At 39.4% G+C, this 17,760-nt stretch overlaps 1 protein-coding gene across 6 annotated transcripts in view; it reads left to right on the forward strand.

Annotated features, from left to right (window-relative positions):
• utrn (utrophin) overlaps window positions 1-17,760 on the forward strand; it is a gene marked incomplete at its 3' end in the record, with an annotated part of 238,761 nt that overhangs the window by 206,014 nt on the left and 14,987 nt on the right. For 4 of the 6 annotated variants that reach the window (XM_079849569.1, XM_079849573.1, XM_079849570.1 and 1 more), the window contains 3 exons: window positions 3,760-3,798; window positions 4,053-4,118; window positions 6,996-7,061. In XM_079849569.1, the coding sequence (XP_079705695.1) occupies window positions 3,760-3,798; window positions 4,053-4,118; window positions 6,996-7,061 (171 nt within the window). The remainder of the gene's footprint in view (window positions 1-3,759; window positions 3,799-4,052; window positions 4,119-6,995; window positions 7,062-17,760) is intronic. The other 2 variants (XM_079849571.1, XM_079849574.1) reach the window with 1 other exon arrangement.

Raw genomic sequence — 17,760 nt, forward strand, 5'->3', positions numbered from 1 at the left:
TGGTGCTGATTATAAATCCCCACGAGCAGAGCCGGAATGACTGTCGTTCCACGTTAGCGTGACATTCAGCCCAACTGAGCTGAGAATATCAGACCATTTCATGTAACGTTCGATTTTCAGGTTTCTGAACAGACATGCTGCGGTGCGCGACAGCATCGCCACGTGTCAGACTTAACAAAGAGTGATGACCGCGGTTGAAATACATTCAGAGCAGATTGCAAGAGCAAAATGAAACTGTGCAGTTTTTGGTTTTCATGAAATTCAGAAGCGCCAGGGGATATTGACCGACTTTTATTAGAGAGCTCGTGTTTGTTGACTCTGTCAGCACTAATTCACAGAACCCAGCGCTCAGTACATAGTGATACAGCAAATCAGCCTTTTAACAGCCTAGATAACTGGATCGCTTGGTTTTTGATATGGCTCATATTTCAGCCACCTTTCCATCGGCCTGAAAGTCAACATGAAATCATAATGGATCCATTAGACTTTCTCAATACATTTTCATGGTCAAACATATCATCAGTGCACATTATTCCAGACAATTGTGGAGAGGCGGGGTTTATTTTAAACTAAATAATTGGATAAGTCCGCCATGCCTTGCCAGAGAGTCAGTTGTTTCACTAGAATAATTTTCGTTTAACATTTTGATTGAACATTACATGGTTAAAGTCACCATGAAACCAAAATTGACAACTCTTATATTTACCTACTGAAATCTTGCCATTAGTTTACACAGTTACGCAATGTTGGTTAACATGAATGTAATGATTGCAGCAATAATAGTAAATAATAATGATAGATTAGTACAAGTGTGTCGAGAAGCTCGAGATCCAATCAGTTCCTGACCTACTGGAATTAATAAAGTTAAATGAGCCGTGGATGCCATTTTATGTTAACTTTTGCTCTTTAAAAATGAAATAAAAGGACACTTTTCTTGCCTTGACTGACCTTCTTACAAAAAAAGAAAGGAGTTTTTAAGCCACTGTGTCTGAGAGTCTCATCCTAGACTTCTTGTCTCCACATAAATTGTGAAAAAGGGCAAAATGCCTCATTCCTGCAGCGTGATGGATTTGACGACGTGATCTCATGAGTATTCGTGTGTATTTCTACGTATAGTGTGATTCTACCACACGTACATTTACTTGTGCTTTCATATACAATGAAACATATGGAAGCTTGTTTCCGTCACAGAATAAAAAATTTAAAAGGTTATTGCAACTTTTTATCTCACAAATCTGACTTTTTTTCTCACAATTGCGGGTTTACATCTCACAATTCAGATATAATCAGAATTGCGTGTTATAAAGTCAGAATTGTGAGATATAAACTCGCAATTGTGAGAAATAAATTCTTTAAATAAATAAAGACGCAATTGGTAGATATAACGTCAGAATTGCATGATATAAAGATTGCATGATGTAAAGTCGCAATTGTGTGTTATAAAGTCAGAATTGTGAGATATAAACTCGCAATTCTGAGGAAATTTTATTTTATTTTCCTTAGCATTGGACTTTATAACTCGCAATTGTGAGTTTATATCTCACAATTCTGAGAAAAGATGTCAGAATCTCGAGATATTAACTCGCAAATGTGTTATAAAGTCAGAATTGCAAGAAAAAAGTCAGAATTGCGGGTTTATTGACACAAAAGGCATTTTCTTAGTATAGTCCTATGCTGTGACTGACTCTAGAACCATAAAATACACCAACAAAATTTTACTCTGTAAAAACATAATAATGTTTATGTTTAAATGTTGCCAAGACAAACGTATATTGTACGTTTCAGCATCTATCCAAACGGACAAAAAGTATGTTTTGTACACTTAAAGGAGACATATCATGCTTTTAAATCGTTCCTTTTTACATATAAATCATACATTTGTAGTCTATATAAAGCGGAACTGCAATGCTTGGGTCTGAATTCCTCATTATTATAGCTCCACAGGCCCCTTTTCTACCCCTTTTCTGATGTGCGTCTGAGAGCAACTCGTTTTGGTGCGGTCACTTTAAATACAATTGAGACACTTCATACCCCGCCCCCTCTCCAGGTGACACTCGGTTCAACTCCACCCCGTTCGGCCATTTTTGTAGTTTGATAGCAGAGATACGATTATCTAGCGGCACAGAAACTTTTTATTCACACGTTATTAACAAAATGTCAACAACGGAAGACTTGTCCAGCCAGCCTTACATGTTCGAGCCAGAGTCGGAGCCGGAGCGAGATGAAAATGAAGACGACGAACCTGTAGAACAACGTCTTCATATGGATGTATCGCAATGGTGTGTTACTGTATTTACACATGAAACTTTGGTCTTCCCACCTTTTACCACCGTGTCGATTTATTTGTATTAATATGCGCGAGGGAGAGAGAGCAAGACAACGTCTAGTTTGGAGACGGTGAAGTCTTGTTTACACTTTCGCCTGGCTCCGAAGAGAGAGAGAGTGCTAGCGCGCGACCGGGTCTCTCTCTCTCTCTGCTCGTTCTTTCAGTTAAACATGCGCCCTGTCAGAAGCGCAGCAGTTCATCTACATTAGACGGTGTAATGAAGCGTGTGGGTTACTACATCCAACAACCGAACATTTTAACTTACCCTCTCGTAACTTCTGCATCTTTTAGCTTGGACTACAAAATTTCCGCGAGAAATGAAAATGGCGGATTGCTCGAAGTGTTGGGCCGGAAGTCAATGTCCTTATTTGGCAGTTCCGCTGCAAATACTGTGACGTAATAGTTCACAAAACGTCATAGAGAACAGAAAAATCGGAACAGGTTGAAAAATAAGGCCAAAACAGAATATAAAGATATCAACGAAGCACCTGAAGAATTATTTCAACTTTTCTGTACTTCTAAACACTCCAAATATACAACAAAATGCATTTAAGGGCTAAAAAAATGGATTTAGCATGATATGTCCCCTTTAAATGTTACGTATTAATACCTACTTAATAACAGTGAGACCAGGCTGGATATGGATATGAATATGAATGTCCCTGCTTTACGATTTCACAAAAAATGGCAAACATTAACCGATCTAACCTTGAATTTCTCCTCTTGCAGTTCTGGCCTCATGTATGGTCCTCTTTAAATACAAATATGACAGTTTTCATCATGAGTTCACTAGGGTCTCCAGCTGATTAAACTCAGAGCAGAGCGTTTGATCTTCTGTGCTTTGTGCTATGTGCGATCAGCAGCAAGTTTTCACTTTAAAAGACACTGAAGTGGAATTAAAATAAATGACAGATTAAAGACTGGTTTGGAAATCTGATCCCCCTAGTTCTGAAGCCTGTGTGCGCAAAGATGATGCGATTGACACGCTCACAAGAGGCTTTATTAAAGGGATCATCATTTAATCACTCATCTGATTCTTTTTTTTTACATTTTTTTTTTTATTGAAGTCAAAACCAGGCCTTTATTAAAATGTTCATGATGCTCTTTTCCATTCAATGGAAGCATAGAGTGACCAAAACGCACCATGAAGGTAATAAAGGTATCAAAGTCTCTCGAGTAACGAAACGAGTAACACATTACGAATCATGCTATGAATCCAGAATGCCAGAAATCTCTCAATATCCTGCGCTGCCCCCTACAGTACTGGAGGAGTATTTCAGCCAGGACACTTCTTCTACATCTTTGTTGTCTGGATCTGATCTGACCTCCAATTTGTGTGACCTCTGACCCTAAAAAATCTGTTCCTCCCTTCCCCTACCCCCCCACTCCCCCTCCTTTCCTCTTGTTTTTGTATTTGTTTCTCCCTCCTGCAGTCCGGTCACTCTCATCAGCATGTGTCCAGAGCAGTACGAGTGAGTATCTTCAGTCAAGCATCAGTACAGCATGCTGCTCACATCAGTGCACGCGCAGAATGGCAGATCCACCCTCGCACGCCCCCCTCCACCCCGTTTTAGTTTTTTTAGCATTGTTTTTGTCTAACCTTCTTCCTCAGTTTGTCCGTCCCAATAACACACGGCCTTCACTGTAGATCATCAGACATGTTTAATGTTTGTCGTTGATTTATTTTCGGTTGTGTTTTTGTTTATGCTTGTGTTTTTGTTCGTAGGCTATCGCCGTCGCCACAACTCCCTCATGACGACACGCATTCACAGATAGGGAAGTACGCCAGCAGGTCAGTATATCTCACTGCCAGCATCACAGTACACAAACCACACTGATTGTATACACTATAGAATAACACAAGACTAACACTGGTGTTGTTTTGAATGGGGAAAAGTGAAACGCTCAATATGGTGGAATAAGTCCCGCCTTCTAAATAAGAGCCAATCGGCGATTGGTAAAGTCATCGCATCACTGCAGCCGTTAGAAGCTCCGGTTCCCATAGAAACAGTCAGACGCGCTTCCACTGCGCATTAGCTTGATCCAGCCTGAAAAATGCTGTTTTCTGTCATGATTCGAGTGTTTAGGAACAAAAGATTTCATTGGTTATTTCAAATATGAAATTTAATCGTAAGCTTGGCGAACAGTTTTGGAGCATTTGATGTTTCCCCATTCAAAGAGACAGGAGCTGCACTTGCTGCCCGAGAGGCGTTTCAAAGATGGCCGCCGAGTGAAATGACTTAAAGGGACTTTGGCTGCGCTCATGTCATTTTAGAAGTACTGTAATTAGAGATGTCTGTCTAGTGAGAACTAGGGATGTCAATCAATTAAATATCAAATGAATTGAAATGCTATCAATTGAATGCTGCTCCTGGAGGGCCACTGTCCTGCAGTGTTTAGCACCAACTTTCCTGGAGGTTTCTAGTATTCTAGCTATTCTAGGGTCCGTGGCTCTACCATTGGAGAAAGGGTTACGGCTAACTTGGGTCACGTGTGCCCTTGATAACCAAATTACATTACAGCATTGAAGTCATTGAATTTCACTTAGAGTTGTGCGACAGTCAATCAACTGTGCCGTAAACTGAACCCTACCTGTCGCTAAATTATCTGTGACTTCTCTTATAAAACAGCATTGATTTAGTGTAAACAAATGTTTAATGGCAAACTTGTTGAAGATTAAAGCCAATAGGCTGTTGATTCATTAAAGGATATTTTCCCACAAAAGCAGTTTATTCAGCATAGTAAAACATGGATTAACTGGTTCAGGTGTGTTTAATTGGGGTTGAAGCTGAACTGGACTGGACACCCTTGTTCTGTAGGGTTGCCGTTTGGTTTAGGGTTAGTTGCTTATGACTATGCATAATTAACTGTCATTACTATAGTAAGTAACATGTAACCATCAACTTACTTTAAAAAAATAAAGTGTTACTAAAAAGGAAGAATGAAAAAACAAAAAAGTAAGATAATCACATTATTGTGATAAATGAAAACATTCAGTTTAAAAAAATTTCATATCATTGAACATAAGTCTGTCATAGGCCTTTCCTAAACATTTTTCAAAAGTATACAGTGAATAGAGATCTACAGGTATGACTTCAGAAGCCGGAAGACTAATGGTTCCTTCGAGATTTTCCAATGGGGTTTTATAATGGGGGTTTTCAATTCATGGGTAAAATGTGGTAAAAATAACTTGACTATACTTTGATGTGTTGCTCTACTACATACACTGCACACACTCACACCCCAAATTGTCTATCTAGTTACTTATTAAAATCGTACGTTTACAAAAATAAACATTTGAGCAGAAATGAACAAAAATCCGCTTTTTCGCTATGGGTGTGTGTAATTTACGTTGTAGATCAAAACATCAAAAAACGTCTTCTGGGTTCTGTTGATCATTGATATTGTCATTGAAGTCGGCATAAAATGTAAGTTGCAATAGTATTTTCTTCCCTATTGTGGCGTATATCCAAGTGAAACCTTTCTGGAACAAGAACAAATGTAGGGCGGGGCTTGATTTTGTCTGTGGGGAATTGATTGGATGGTTGTGGTTTGCTATTGGTGGATCTTAAGTGAGTGACAGGTTATAGTCCCGCCCTCATCATCAGAGAAGGGAAGAGATGTCGCTGCAAGAGGGAGGGGAAGATATTTTGGTTAAAAAGTATGACACACATGAATTTAAATGACACAAATAATGATGTGCACTGTTAAAATCATTTATAATAAATTGAAATCTATTGAATTTTTTTTTATTTGATGGCTTCATTCTTCCCTAATTAGCCCCAATAATAACTAATATTAGTCCAAGTTACATGTACTGATTATTAGCAATTAATAATAAATAAATTAAATCACTTTTTAATTGACAAGGACTAAAATACTAATATTTTTACTAATATGTTCTCTGTCATCATTAGCATTAGTAATAACAGTAATTCGGTCATGATTTGAGATCCGCTGCCGTCAGTCAGTCAGAGTGCATCACCGCAGGGCCAGACATGTGAAAGCGGTGACAGATGAGCAGTGTAAATGCACACACACCCTGTTAGACCTCTGGCTCTCCGCCGAAGCCAATTTAATCTGGTGCCACATAGAGTATATTAGGCGCGTATCAATTCGATTTACACCTGCTCAAAGAAAAAAGTAGAAAACATACTACGCATGCACAAATGCACCAACTGCCTCCAGGTCTGACCTTCTACCCATAAAGACTCGAAAATGGATTTTCACCGTCAGCTAGATTCTCTCAATGTCACTATCACACACACAGGCAGTTATTATGGGATTGTGAATATAGACTACGGCTGAAGCCTCTATCCCATTATAGGAACTCTATGAGACTGTAATCCATCGGGACAAGTCTTCAGTTCTGTGTGTGTGTGTGTGTGTGTGTGTGAGTGTGTGTGTGAGAGAGAGAGAGAGAGAGAGAGAGAGAGAGAGAGAGTAAAAGCAGTTATTCAGAATTGGAGGGTCACACCAGTAGCCTTTTTTGAGTTTACATTTTTATAGTTTTATATTCTCATTGATCACCCAGCACATGAATAAACATGCTCAGCCATGGTGGAGTCTTGGAGGTACACAAATCCATACCTTACCTCCTTTTAATCCTAATAAACACTGTGATGCTGCCATGTTGGTCTCATGTTGGTGTCGATCTCTGTCCGTTCAGGTTGGCCCAGATGGAGCGCTCCAACGGCTCTCTGCCCACCGACAGCAGCTCGGCCACTGGAAGCATGTGAGTGTCCAAAACACACACACACACACAGTGAGGCTTTATCCTAAATGCAATTCTTTTCTTTTCATTTCAAGGCCATGTTTGAATTGAATACATTGCTGAAACGTTGACTTAACTTACAAAAAAGTGAGGAAACCCGTTGCTAGGGCTGGGCGGTATGACGGTATATATCGTTACCGCGGTAGAAAATGTCAACCGTAACAGATTTTTTCAAGGGAATTACGTTTTCTAAAGGGTTGTTGTTAACGTGATATTTCGGGGAGAAAGGCGCAGCAGTCAACTAGAGCAGTGCAGGACCCGTAGGCTACAGTTTAGAGGAGTGCACGATCGCAACGGGGAAAGCATGAAGCTTACTTGACAATTCAACAGTTCGTATATCAATATCGTAACGAATAGAAATAACATTAAATAATGTATAGTTAACTGCATGACATCTTTCTGTCTCTTATGTATAATTACTTTTTAAACACGAAACTCGCATTCAGCATGACGCCCGAGCGGTTGCCGTGGTAATGAACAACCTGCTTGTTAAAGCGAATGTATCATCCTGTATCTGAGGCAAAAATTGCTAAATATGCAGCACGAGTTATATATTTCTATATAATTTATAGCACACGCACTGAGAGGGAGCGCAATGTGTCGGTGTTCACGGGCTGTGTAAAGTAATGACGCAGTTACAAGGTGTGTATAATTTACACACTACTTAGTCAACACTAGTAACAGTAGCTGCTGTTCGGTTTTTATACTGCTGTTCTCCAGTCACTTATGAACTTGTTGAACTTGACACTTCTGAACCTCGGGTTGCCAGATATCACAAAAAGAACAAAACAAGCCCTTGGCAAAAACAAAACCAAGGGCTTGTTAAGGGCAAAACAAAGCAGACATGGCAAAAATGTACCGGGAAAACATTTAAACATAACTAGTATCTACTAATATTCTACCAAATTAAAAGGAAGTAACTAATTTATTATGAATAGAATAGTTCAATATAAAATATTCAGATATTATAAACTGATTGATGAAGTAAAGCAATAACATGAGATTGAAAAATTATTCAGCAACACTTTATTTAAAGTTGAATTGCACCTATGTTGTATTTAATATAAATCAGTTGGGGGCAGTTCATATAAAAGTTGATGAGAGTGTTTAGCTATTAAAAATAGTTTACCAAAGAAATAATTTACCAAATAAAATAAAATAAAATTCAAACAAAGTACTTTTCATTTCTAAAGTATTTGGGTTTATTTATTATACAAAGCCCTTTTTGACGATTTTTCGAGAATAACTACATAAATAAATAACTATATCGTGAAATATATCGTTACCGTGAAATAAAATTAGTCATATCGTGAAACAGAATTTTGGTCATACCGCCCACCCCTACCCGTTGCCTTAAAATCAAGTAAATAAACTTCATGCGTAATTGAAAAAGTAAGTTATGTGAACTTGACAATTCCACATACCCTAATTTTTCAATTACGCATGAAGTTTATTTACCTAATAATTTTAAGGCAGTGGGTCTCCTCACTTTTTGTTTAGGTTAAGTCAGCTGATGTCTTTTTGCAGTGTGGTAAATCAGCGCTCATGTGTGAATGAAGCGATTGTCTCCTGCAGTCTGACTGACCACAGTAATGACCCACATAAATGCAGCCATGTGTCGTATGTGCTTTGGTGGAGTCTGAATCAGATCCATCAGGTCTGAGTGCTGACAGAGAGAATCAAAAAGAGATATGGAAAGATGAGTATGATGAGTGAGTCTGTGAAATGTGACTCAAGGTTTCTTGCACTAAAACAGTTTCTTATTTTTTGACCTTCTCTCCTGGGCGTTAAATTAAGCAAGCTGAATTTGCTGCTGTACCTTTAAGACTTTTGTATGTAAATGACCTCTTTTTTGATTGGTTGTCGTTGCTGAATCTATCTGAGTTTTTAGTCTAAATCACATGAGCTGAGGAGAAAAAAAAACTGAATATAATAATACATATAGACGACATGTTGTTTTAATGAATCACTCAAGAACTTGCAACTAATCGGTTTGAATCAGTGTAACGAATTATTCACTGAATCCTTCAGAGCGAATAACGGCTGACTCGCTCAGATAATGTTCAAGACATTCACAAAAGAGTTTTGTTTAAATAAATTGTATTTTAATGAAACAATGTCAAAAACATTTTATTACTTCCAAAAATAATTTGTGATCTTTTGCAGTTTAGTCTCAACACATGGTCTATGTGGACCGAGGGGTAGTTTTGTGTTGTGAATGTTTGAGTACGTCTCGAACTCGATTGTCCATCGTCTGACCCCTTCAAGGTTGGAAACCGTGAGACACTCTGACTTTTGATTTCTCTGTGTGATGAAAGAAATGAAAAGAATTACCATATTTTCCGGACTATAAGTCGCACTTTTTTTCATAGTTTGGCTGGTCCTGCGACTTATAATCAGGTGCGACTTATATATCAAAATTAATTCAGACTGAGATGAACCAAGAGAAAACATTACCGTCTACAGCCGCGAGAGGGCGCTCTAGTTGGCGGAGTTGTTCAGAAGCGACACCAAGGGATGAAGAAAATGATTTGGAATGAGATCGCGGGAGCTTGGTGAACTTGTTTACTGGTAAATTTCTTGCTGGCTTATGTTAATTTAGCCTATTCAGCCTCCCAGGTATATGTTCTTTATGCTATTGTGTAGCTGAATAACTGTTAATGTGTTGCGTTAACACACCGGACACCTAACGTTATTCAGCCTGTTGTTCTGTGTGCTACTGTGTTTGATTAAATGTCTGTTCTTGGTCTTGGATTTTGTGAAATAAATTTCTAAATAAATGCGACTTATAGTCCAGTGCGACTTATATATGTTTTTTTCCTCTTCATGACGCATTTTTTGACTGATGCGACTTATAGTCCGAAAAATACGGTAACTGAAATAGTGAGAGGAATCAGACGCGCTACTGATCTTTATCAAAGAAATGAACTTCCATTAGCGGTTCCTGATACACACACATTCATTCACTCTCACATACTGTATTGTACACATGGGTTCATGTTGCCTGTGACATACAAACTCTTTATAACCAATTATAATGACTACTGAATATGAACTTAATTCATTTGATCTATTTTCTTTCCCTGCCAGCGTTTTTTTTATTATTATTATTTACCAACCAGCGGCAGCATTTTTGATCATTTTCACAAACTTTTCACAGCTCCCATGTAGAATATTTTGTTGTATGAATGTCTGAGTTATGATTTATATGCTGTTAAACGTTTGGTGATCGCGTTAGCTTACTTGAGCGTAAGCAATGCTGTTGTTGCTTGTTTCTGCTTCTTCTTCGCTTGTTTTTGGATCTGGAGATTCAGTACTCTTTCTAAAGATGCATAATAGCGCCCCCTGCTGTATAACAGTGTAAACATGGATTATAGGAAAAACTCGTTCATTAGAGCGATTGTTCAAAGCCGACGAGAGACGTTCTGACTTTTAATGAGCACAATGTCCTCTTGTTCCTCAAACACTACCTGGATATTGTCCTCTCGGAGCACGTTTCCCATTGAGAGAGTGTGCGTGTGTATCTGTGTGGTTGCTCACTGTTTCATCAGCATCGCAACCATGACGTTAATGAAGATTGTCAGATGATGGTCAGTTTTACCAGGACGAAAAAAATGTGCGCAAGTATTTGTGACTTTACCGCTGTATAAATAGCGAGTGTCTGTTTGCTGACAGTTTGTAAAGTGGTGTTAAAATAATCTTATTAGCATCCCTCATAAATCTAATTACTTCTGCTGTCTCTTTCTCTTCCCTGTCTCTCTTTTTGCGTTGTTCTTCGGCTCGCTCTAAGTAGATGGAACTAATTCCATTCCTCCTGGTGTCCCGCTAACACCTTGTTTATCTCTGTACCTAATGCATTAGCACACTCTTCGACGTCATATATTTGCTTGTGTTTGTGTCTGAGATGTAGAGAGAGAAGGGAGAGAGGACGCTTCATTATAATGTTTGTGATGGATTGGTGTGTAATAGCATTATCTGTTGGGTTTAATTGAGTGCAGGTGGGAAGATTTCCCACTTGAAAATGCCATTAAAACTCACTTGCTGGGTTTTATTTATTTATTTATTTTTAATTTTGTGGCTTTTGCCTCATTTTTATTCTACAGCTGTTCTAGACTTTGACAAGAAGTGATCATTGAAAAGAGAGGGAATAGGATCTGGGCTGGATTCAAGCCATACTTTGTCCAGAGCAGATGCTCCGATCTGTGCAGACTTGATCGGCACACGTTGCATGCCAGATTCAAACCTGAATCTCCTGCATGAGCACCACTGCTTGACGTGTCCTGCATGTGTGCTTAAAGTGCCATGCTATTTTTAAAATTTCTTTTGTTTTGGAGGTCTCCTACAATAGGTTCACATACATCCAATGTCAAAAACCATTAAAATGCATCATCACCTCTTTTATCAGTCTTTTTCTAAATCCCTCCTTCCCAAGAGCCTACTCTGCTCTGATTGGTCAGATGTCTCAGTCTGTTGTGATTGGTCTACTCTGCTCTGATTGGTCAGATGTCTCAGTCTGTTGTGATTGGTCTACTCTGCTCTTTTTGGTCGCATGGCTCAGTCTGTTGTGATTGGTCTACTCTACTCTCATTGGTCAGATGACCCAGTCTGTTGTGATTGGTCTACTCTACTCTGATTGGTCACATGGCTCAGTCTGTTGTGATTGGTCTACTCTACTCTCATTGGTCAGATGACCCAGTCTGTTGTGATTGGTCTACTCTGCTCTGATTGGTCGCATGGCTCAGTCTGTTGTGATTGGTCTACTCTGCTCTGATTGGTCGCATGGCTCAGTCTGTTGTGATTGGTCTACTCTGCTCTGATTGGTCACATGGCTCAGTCTGTTGTGATTGGTCTACTCTACTCTCATTGGTCAGATGACCCAGTCTGTTGTGATTGGTCTACTCTGCTCTGATTGGTCACATGGCTCAGTCTGTTGTGATTGGTCTACTCTGCTCTGATTGGTCACATGGCTCAGTCTGTTGTGATTGGTCTACTCTGCTCTGATTGGTCACATGGCTCAGTCTGTTGTGATTGGTCTACTCTGCTCTGATTGGTCACATGGCTCAGTCTGTTGTGATTGGTCTACTCTGCTCTGATTGGTCAGATGGCCCAGTCTGTTGTGATTGGTCTACACTAATCTGATTGGTCACATTGCTCAGTCTGTTGTGATTGGTCTACTCTGCTCTGATTGGTCAGATGGCCCAGTCTGTTGTGATTGGTCTACACCAGCGGTTTTCAATAGGTGAGGCGCGCCTCCCTTGGGGGGCGCCAAAGAGCCACAGGGGAGGCGCGACACGAGAAGAAAAAATAACTGTAATTGTGTGTGCGAGTATTAGCTTTAAAATGCGTCGTTTCATTGTCCCAAGTCAACAGAAGTCAGCATTAAGGGAGAATACGGAGCCCGGGAAGTCACCTGTGTGAGTAAAAAAACAATCCGTGGCTACGGTTTTGCAATCCGTCCGCTCAGTTTATAAATAGTACTCACGAATTCTCAAACTGTTCCCTCGGTTTAACAAATCGTGCCCACGGATTATTAAACCGTACCCACGACTTCCTAATCCACGCTCTCAGACTTGTTAACCGTGCCTTCAGTTTTTGAAATCTCTACCCACAAATTCATAAACCGTGCCCACGCTTTCGCAATCCGTTCCCACGTAGTATTGCGTGACGAGTTAATAATGCGGTAAATTCCCGCTCCCATTTACTTCACAATCTCATTAGAGAGACGCGCGTCATGATCTGTGCACTGCCGCGTCTCGCGCTCGCAATGCCACCAGATTCAGTATCAGTGCACCTTAACTTGGCGTTAACTTGAACTGCATTTCTGTCAGTGCGTGACTACAGCTCGTTAATAAACAATAGCTCGTTTTTTTAATTGATCCATTTCATACAATCCGTCTTCATTTGGCAAGTGCACTTGCGCAAAAACGTTTTTCATGTTCAACTGTTTTTTTGTGTGTGGATGCTGCTGATAAAACAGCTTCGCAGATATTACAAAGAGACATGCATTTGTGTGTGTGTGTGTGTGTGTGTGTGTGTGTGTGTTTCTTTGTTTCTTTTTTTGTAAAAGTTTCCCGGTTATAACTTCCCTATTTAATGCACAATTTTCCTTACAAATTATATTATCAGCATTACAATGTGAGTAAATGTAGCCGTGTAAAATGTAAGGGAATGATGCCACCCTTATAGAACAATGTGCATTTACATTTAAATTGTAACATATTTAATAGCATGGAATTAGTGTTAGCTCATATCTTAGCCTTTTTCAGTGCATTAGCTGAGGTAAACTGATAATATTATTATATAATATTAGTGATTCTCATTTATCAAAACACTAAAATTGGTACCATTTTAGAGAGAAATTGGGTATTTTTTAATCTCTCTATTTAACCCATCTCATGGTGTGTGATGCTGAACTATCATATGAGTTTCTAAAGGTTTTTTAATTCTTTGCACAGCTATGAATATTGATATTTTATGTGCAACAATAGCATGCTCAGGCTCAGTGGCCTTTCGCCTAATTTTGAATCGTTTTTTTTAATACTGTAATATGATTTAAATGGTGATGTGTACTGATTTGATGCACTTTAAAAAGATGGATGATAGATATTCTTCAATCTTTCTGACAAAGAACAAAATATAATGTGAATTACAGTAAGTGCAATTTTTTAAATTTATTAATAGTAGTGCACAGTGTTTATTATAAGGGGGTAGAATCCACAGCTCAGTACTCACTACACTACTCATGAGTACTTTTAAATAAGCTACTTTTTTACTCTTACTCAAGTAGTTTTTTGGAAGTACTTTTTACTCACACTAAATTTTTTGGAATGTAATGGTACTTTTACTTGAGTGTGTTTTTTCAATACTCTTTCCACTACTGCTGGTTTTGTTCGAGATGATGTGCATCTCCTTCAAATGTGAGCTTAAAGCCCAGACACACCGTGCCGATTTCAGCCGTCAGGTGTTATCGGCGGTAGCTTTGGCACCGATTGCACATGTTACGCATGTTCTGTTGACTTGTGGTTAGGCCTACAGATGTTCAGTGATTTTAAAAGTAGCCTCAATTAGGCCTGCATGAAGTTGGAAATTATTTTCTGTTGCAAATAATCATTTATGAATGCACTTTTAAGAAAGTTGTGGAAATAAAATAATATTTACATTTTATCAGTTGTTATTGAAACTCATCATTGTCATGAACACACAAAAGATGATGAAGTCATTTACTGCAGAGACGTGTGGGTTAGGGCAGGACGGACAGGATTTTGGGGAAGGGGGGGCTCGGCTGTCCTTACCTACTAAAAGGGGAGGCTCACATTCACCCAATTTGAAAACCCCTGGTCTACACTAATCTGATTGGTCACATTGCTCAGTCTGTTGTGATTGGTCTGCTCTGCTCTGATTGATCAGATGGCCCAGACTGTTGTGATTGGTCTACTGTACTCTCATTGGTCTGATGACCCAGTCTGTTGTGATTGGTCTACTCTGCTCTGATTGGTCACATGGCTCAGTCTGTTGTGATTGGTCTACTCTGCCCTAATTGGTCACATGGCTCAGTCTGTTGTGATTGGTCTACTCTGCTCTGATTGGTCAGATGACCCAGTCTGTTGTGATTGGTCTACACTAATCTGATTGGTCACATTGCTCAGTCTGTTGTGATTGGTCTACTCTGCTCTGATTGGTCAGATGGCCCAGTCTGTTATGATTGGTCTACTCTGATCTGATTAGTCAGATGACCCAGTCTGTTGTGATTGGTCTACTCTGCTTCGCGTTGACATGTCGACAACACTAAGCAAACTTTTCCAGGCCTCAGCTACAACTACAGAGTTTGAGTCAAAGTAGATGTTGTTCACAGGCAGCCAATAAAGAGCATAGGCTGGCGTTATGCAGATTTGGTACAAACCTACGTAGGTTCGAGCAGAAAGTAAGGCCGTGTGTCCACCAAAGTGTTTTTTTCACGCGGCTGGTGTGTTTTTTCAATTGTTTTCAATGGGAGCGCCGCGTTTTTAAAACGGCATGAGCGTAACGAGGCGCTGAACGTCTTTTTCACGCTGAAGCACTGAGCGCTCTGCGTTTTTTACAGGTCGCCGAGAGTTGAAGAATGTTCAACTAAAATGCAGCACTCATCACTGTCACTTTTTACCCAACCGTCCAATCACAGTGGAGGAGGGGCGGGACTAATACCACACCGACCAACCGCCACATTCTGCTTGTACAACGTCAACAGATGACAACAACAAGCACAATAACATAACAAAATCATTTAAAACAGGAGCCAGAGAAAATGTTACATTGTATCGACATTTTAATATAGAATCTGCACAGAAACAAAATATGTGTGAAATGAGATACTAGTAACACTTTCGCAGATATTACGTATCATAACAAGCAAAGTGTCTCAACTGAAAAAAAACACAACGCTGCCAAAATGCTCTCAAGCGCCTATAGCTAGGCGTTTCCAGCTGGCTAAAAATGCTTTGGTGGACACACGGCCTAAGACTGGAATTATAGACGACTCATTTCAGCAGTTCAGAATTGATTCTTTCTTTTAGGAGGCAATACTTTTATTTGTTGTACTCTTTTATCATTGAAACTTTGCCGACCTTTCACATTCACAAACAGCTGTATTACACACTACATGAAAGGTATTATCTGAAAAAGCATAATAAGGGAACTTAATCACTTAATCATGACAGCATTAATCATGAAAGAATCAGAATTTTTAGGGGAAAGAGGAGAAACAGGAGCAGCACAGCTCAGCGTATCTGGGCCACATGCACTAACCACTATGCCACAGCTTGCACCTCTGTGTTCTTTCTCATTCAGTTTCATCCTCCCCTTCTCTTTCTTTATATGCATGCTCAGGTTAGCATTCTCATTTCCCATTTTTGTTGACTCTGGGGTTTAGAGCTTATGAACTCTGTTTACACTCCAGCTGATCAATGCAGCCGATGCAGAATCACAGACACAAGCGGGACGTCTCCTTTACCCCTCCCTGTCTTCTCTCTCTCATCTCGTCTCAGCCCTGCGGCGATATACAGCAGCTGCCTGATGTGAAATCTCATCTGCACAGAGATAAGGGGAGCTTGCGATCGCTTTGTCTCCAATTTGTGCCTCTCTTTCCGTTCTCTCCCTCGGTCCAGTGGGAGATGTAGGCAGTGATGTGGTTTTCTGTCGGTGTCTTGTTCTTTAGACTGCTTTTCCACTCTGATTGAATGCTTTCCAGATCTGTCTCTCCTTGTTCCAGTGTAATAGAACAAATACAAAGCTTTCTTCGTTCCCGACGCCTCCTTCAAAACTGAGTTCCTGTTCTGAGCTTTCTGAGGAGAGGATTTTCCTCTTGGGTCCATCTGTCTGGACAGTTAAATCTGTTATATTTCAGTGTGTTTGGGCAGGCTAAACCTTTCTTTGTAGCTGAATTACAATTCACTGTTCTCTACAATACATACTGAGCAGTTGACGCTTCATTTAGCAAAATCTGTTGGTTTGAAGTCATACAGATTAGGGGGTTAAAGTATGATGACACAATATTTTGTAAATAAATTGGAAATATAAGATAAAGTATAATATTTTGATACATATGAATGTATATAGTTCATCCAAGTATATTTGTAGAATAATTATATGTGACCCTGGACCACAAAACCAGTCACAAGGGTAATTTTTTGAAATGGAGATGTATTGCATGAAAGCTGAATAAATAAGCTTTAAGCTTTGTTTGTTAGGATATGACAATATTTGGTCGAGGTACAACTATTTGAAAATCTGGAATCTGAGGGTGCATAAAAATCTAAACATTGAGAAAATCGCCTTTAAAGTTGTCCATTTATGTTTGCGCTTTTGCTGCATCCACTCACAAAAATATATTTTTAATATATTTACGGTAGGCAATTTACAAAATATCTTCATGGAACATGATCTTTACTTAATATGAAAATCGATAATTTTGACCCATACAATGTATTGTTGGCTATTGCCACAAATATACCCGTGCGACTTTTGACTGATTTTGTGGTCCAGGGTCACATATATTTGTAAAAAACAAACAAAAAAAAACATGAATTTTGGCTTGATTTTTCATTCAGGGGTAGAAAATGGATAAATAGCTTGAATATTCGACTTCCACATTTAGGCAGGCATGGAACGACCTTAATTTGTAATTTAATCTGGGGCCGTTGGCAATCTTTGCCTTTAAAGGGGTTAAGAGTTAGTTGCTATTTTTTGATTGGTCTCTCATTGAAAACACATGCCTATCATAAGAGATCTTCACAGATCCAGTTTCAGTAGTAAAGGGCTATTAGAGTTGTGAAATGTATCAGCTCACTCCGGTGTGAGAGTTAGACAGGTAGAGTGAGTAATGGGCCGATAACAAGGAGACGGAGAGTGATTCCAGCTCTCTCTGTGACTTTGTTTTGCTAATGGACCTGCTGGGAGCCGCGCTCCTTTCGACAGCTCCTATTGACTTAAATTAGTCTCTTTTATTGTTTAGTTTTTCTCCCAATTTTTTGTCTGAAAAAAACCCTTTGTGTGAAATGAGAAAGCGCGATCGGAAAACCTAGAAGAAAAAAAATGAAGACAAAAGATTCATCGAGTGGCAGACGAAAATTGGGAAGTTGAAACTAAGTGAAAGTAGAGTAACATCCCTGAAAGAGAGACAATCGTA

The sequence above is a fragment of the Squalius cephalus genome (assembly GCF_949319135.1).
Source record: "Squalius cephalus genome assembly, chromosome: 18".
NCBI classification, from domain to species: Eukaryota; Metazoa; Chordata; class Actinopteri; order Cypriniformes; family Leuciscidae; genus Squalius; species Squalius cephalus.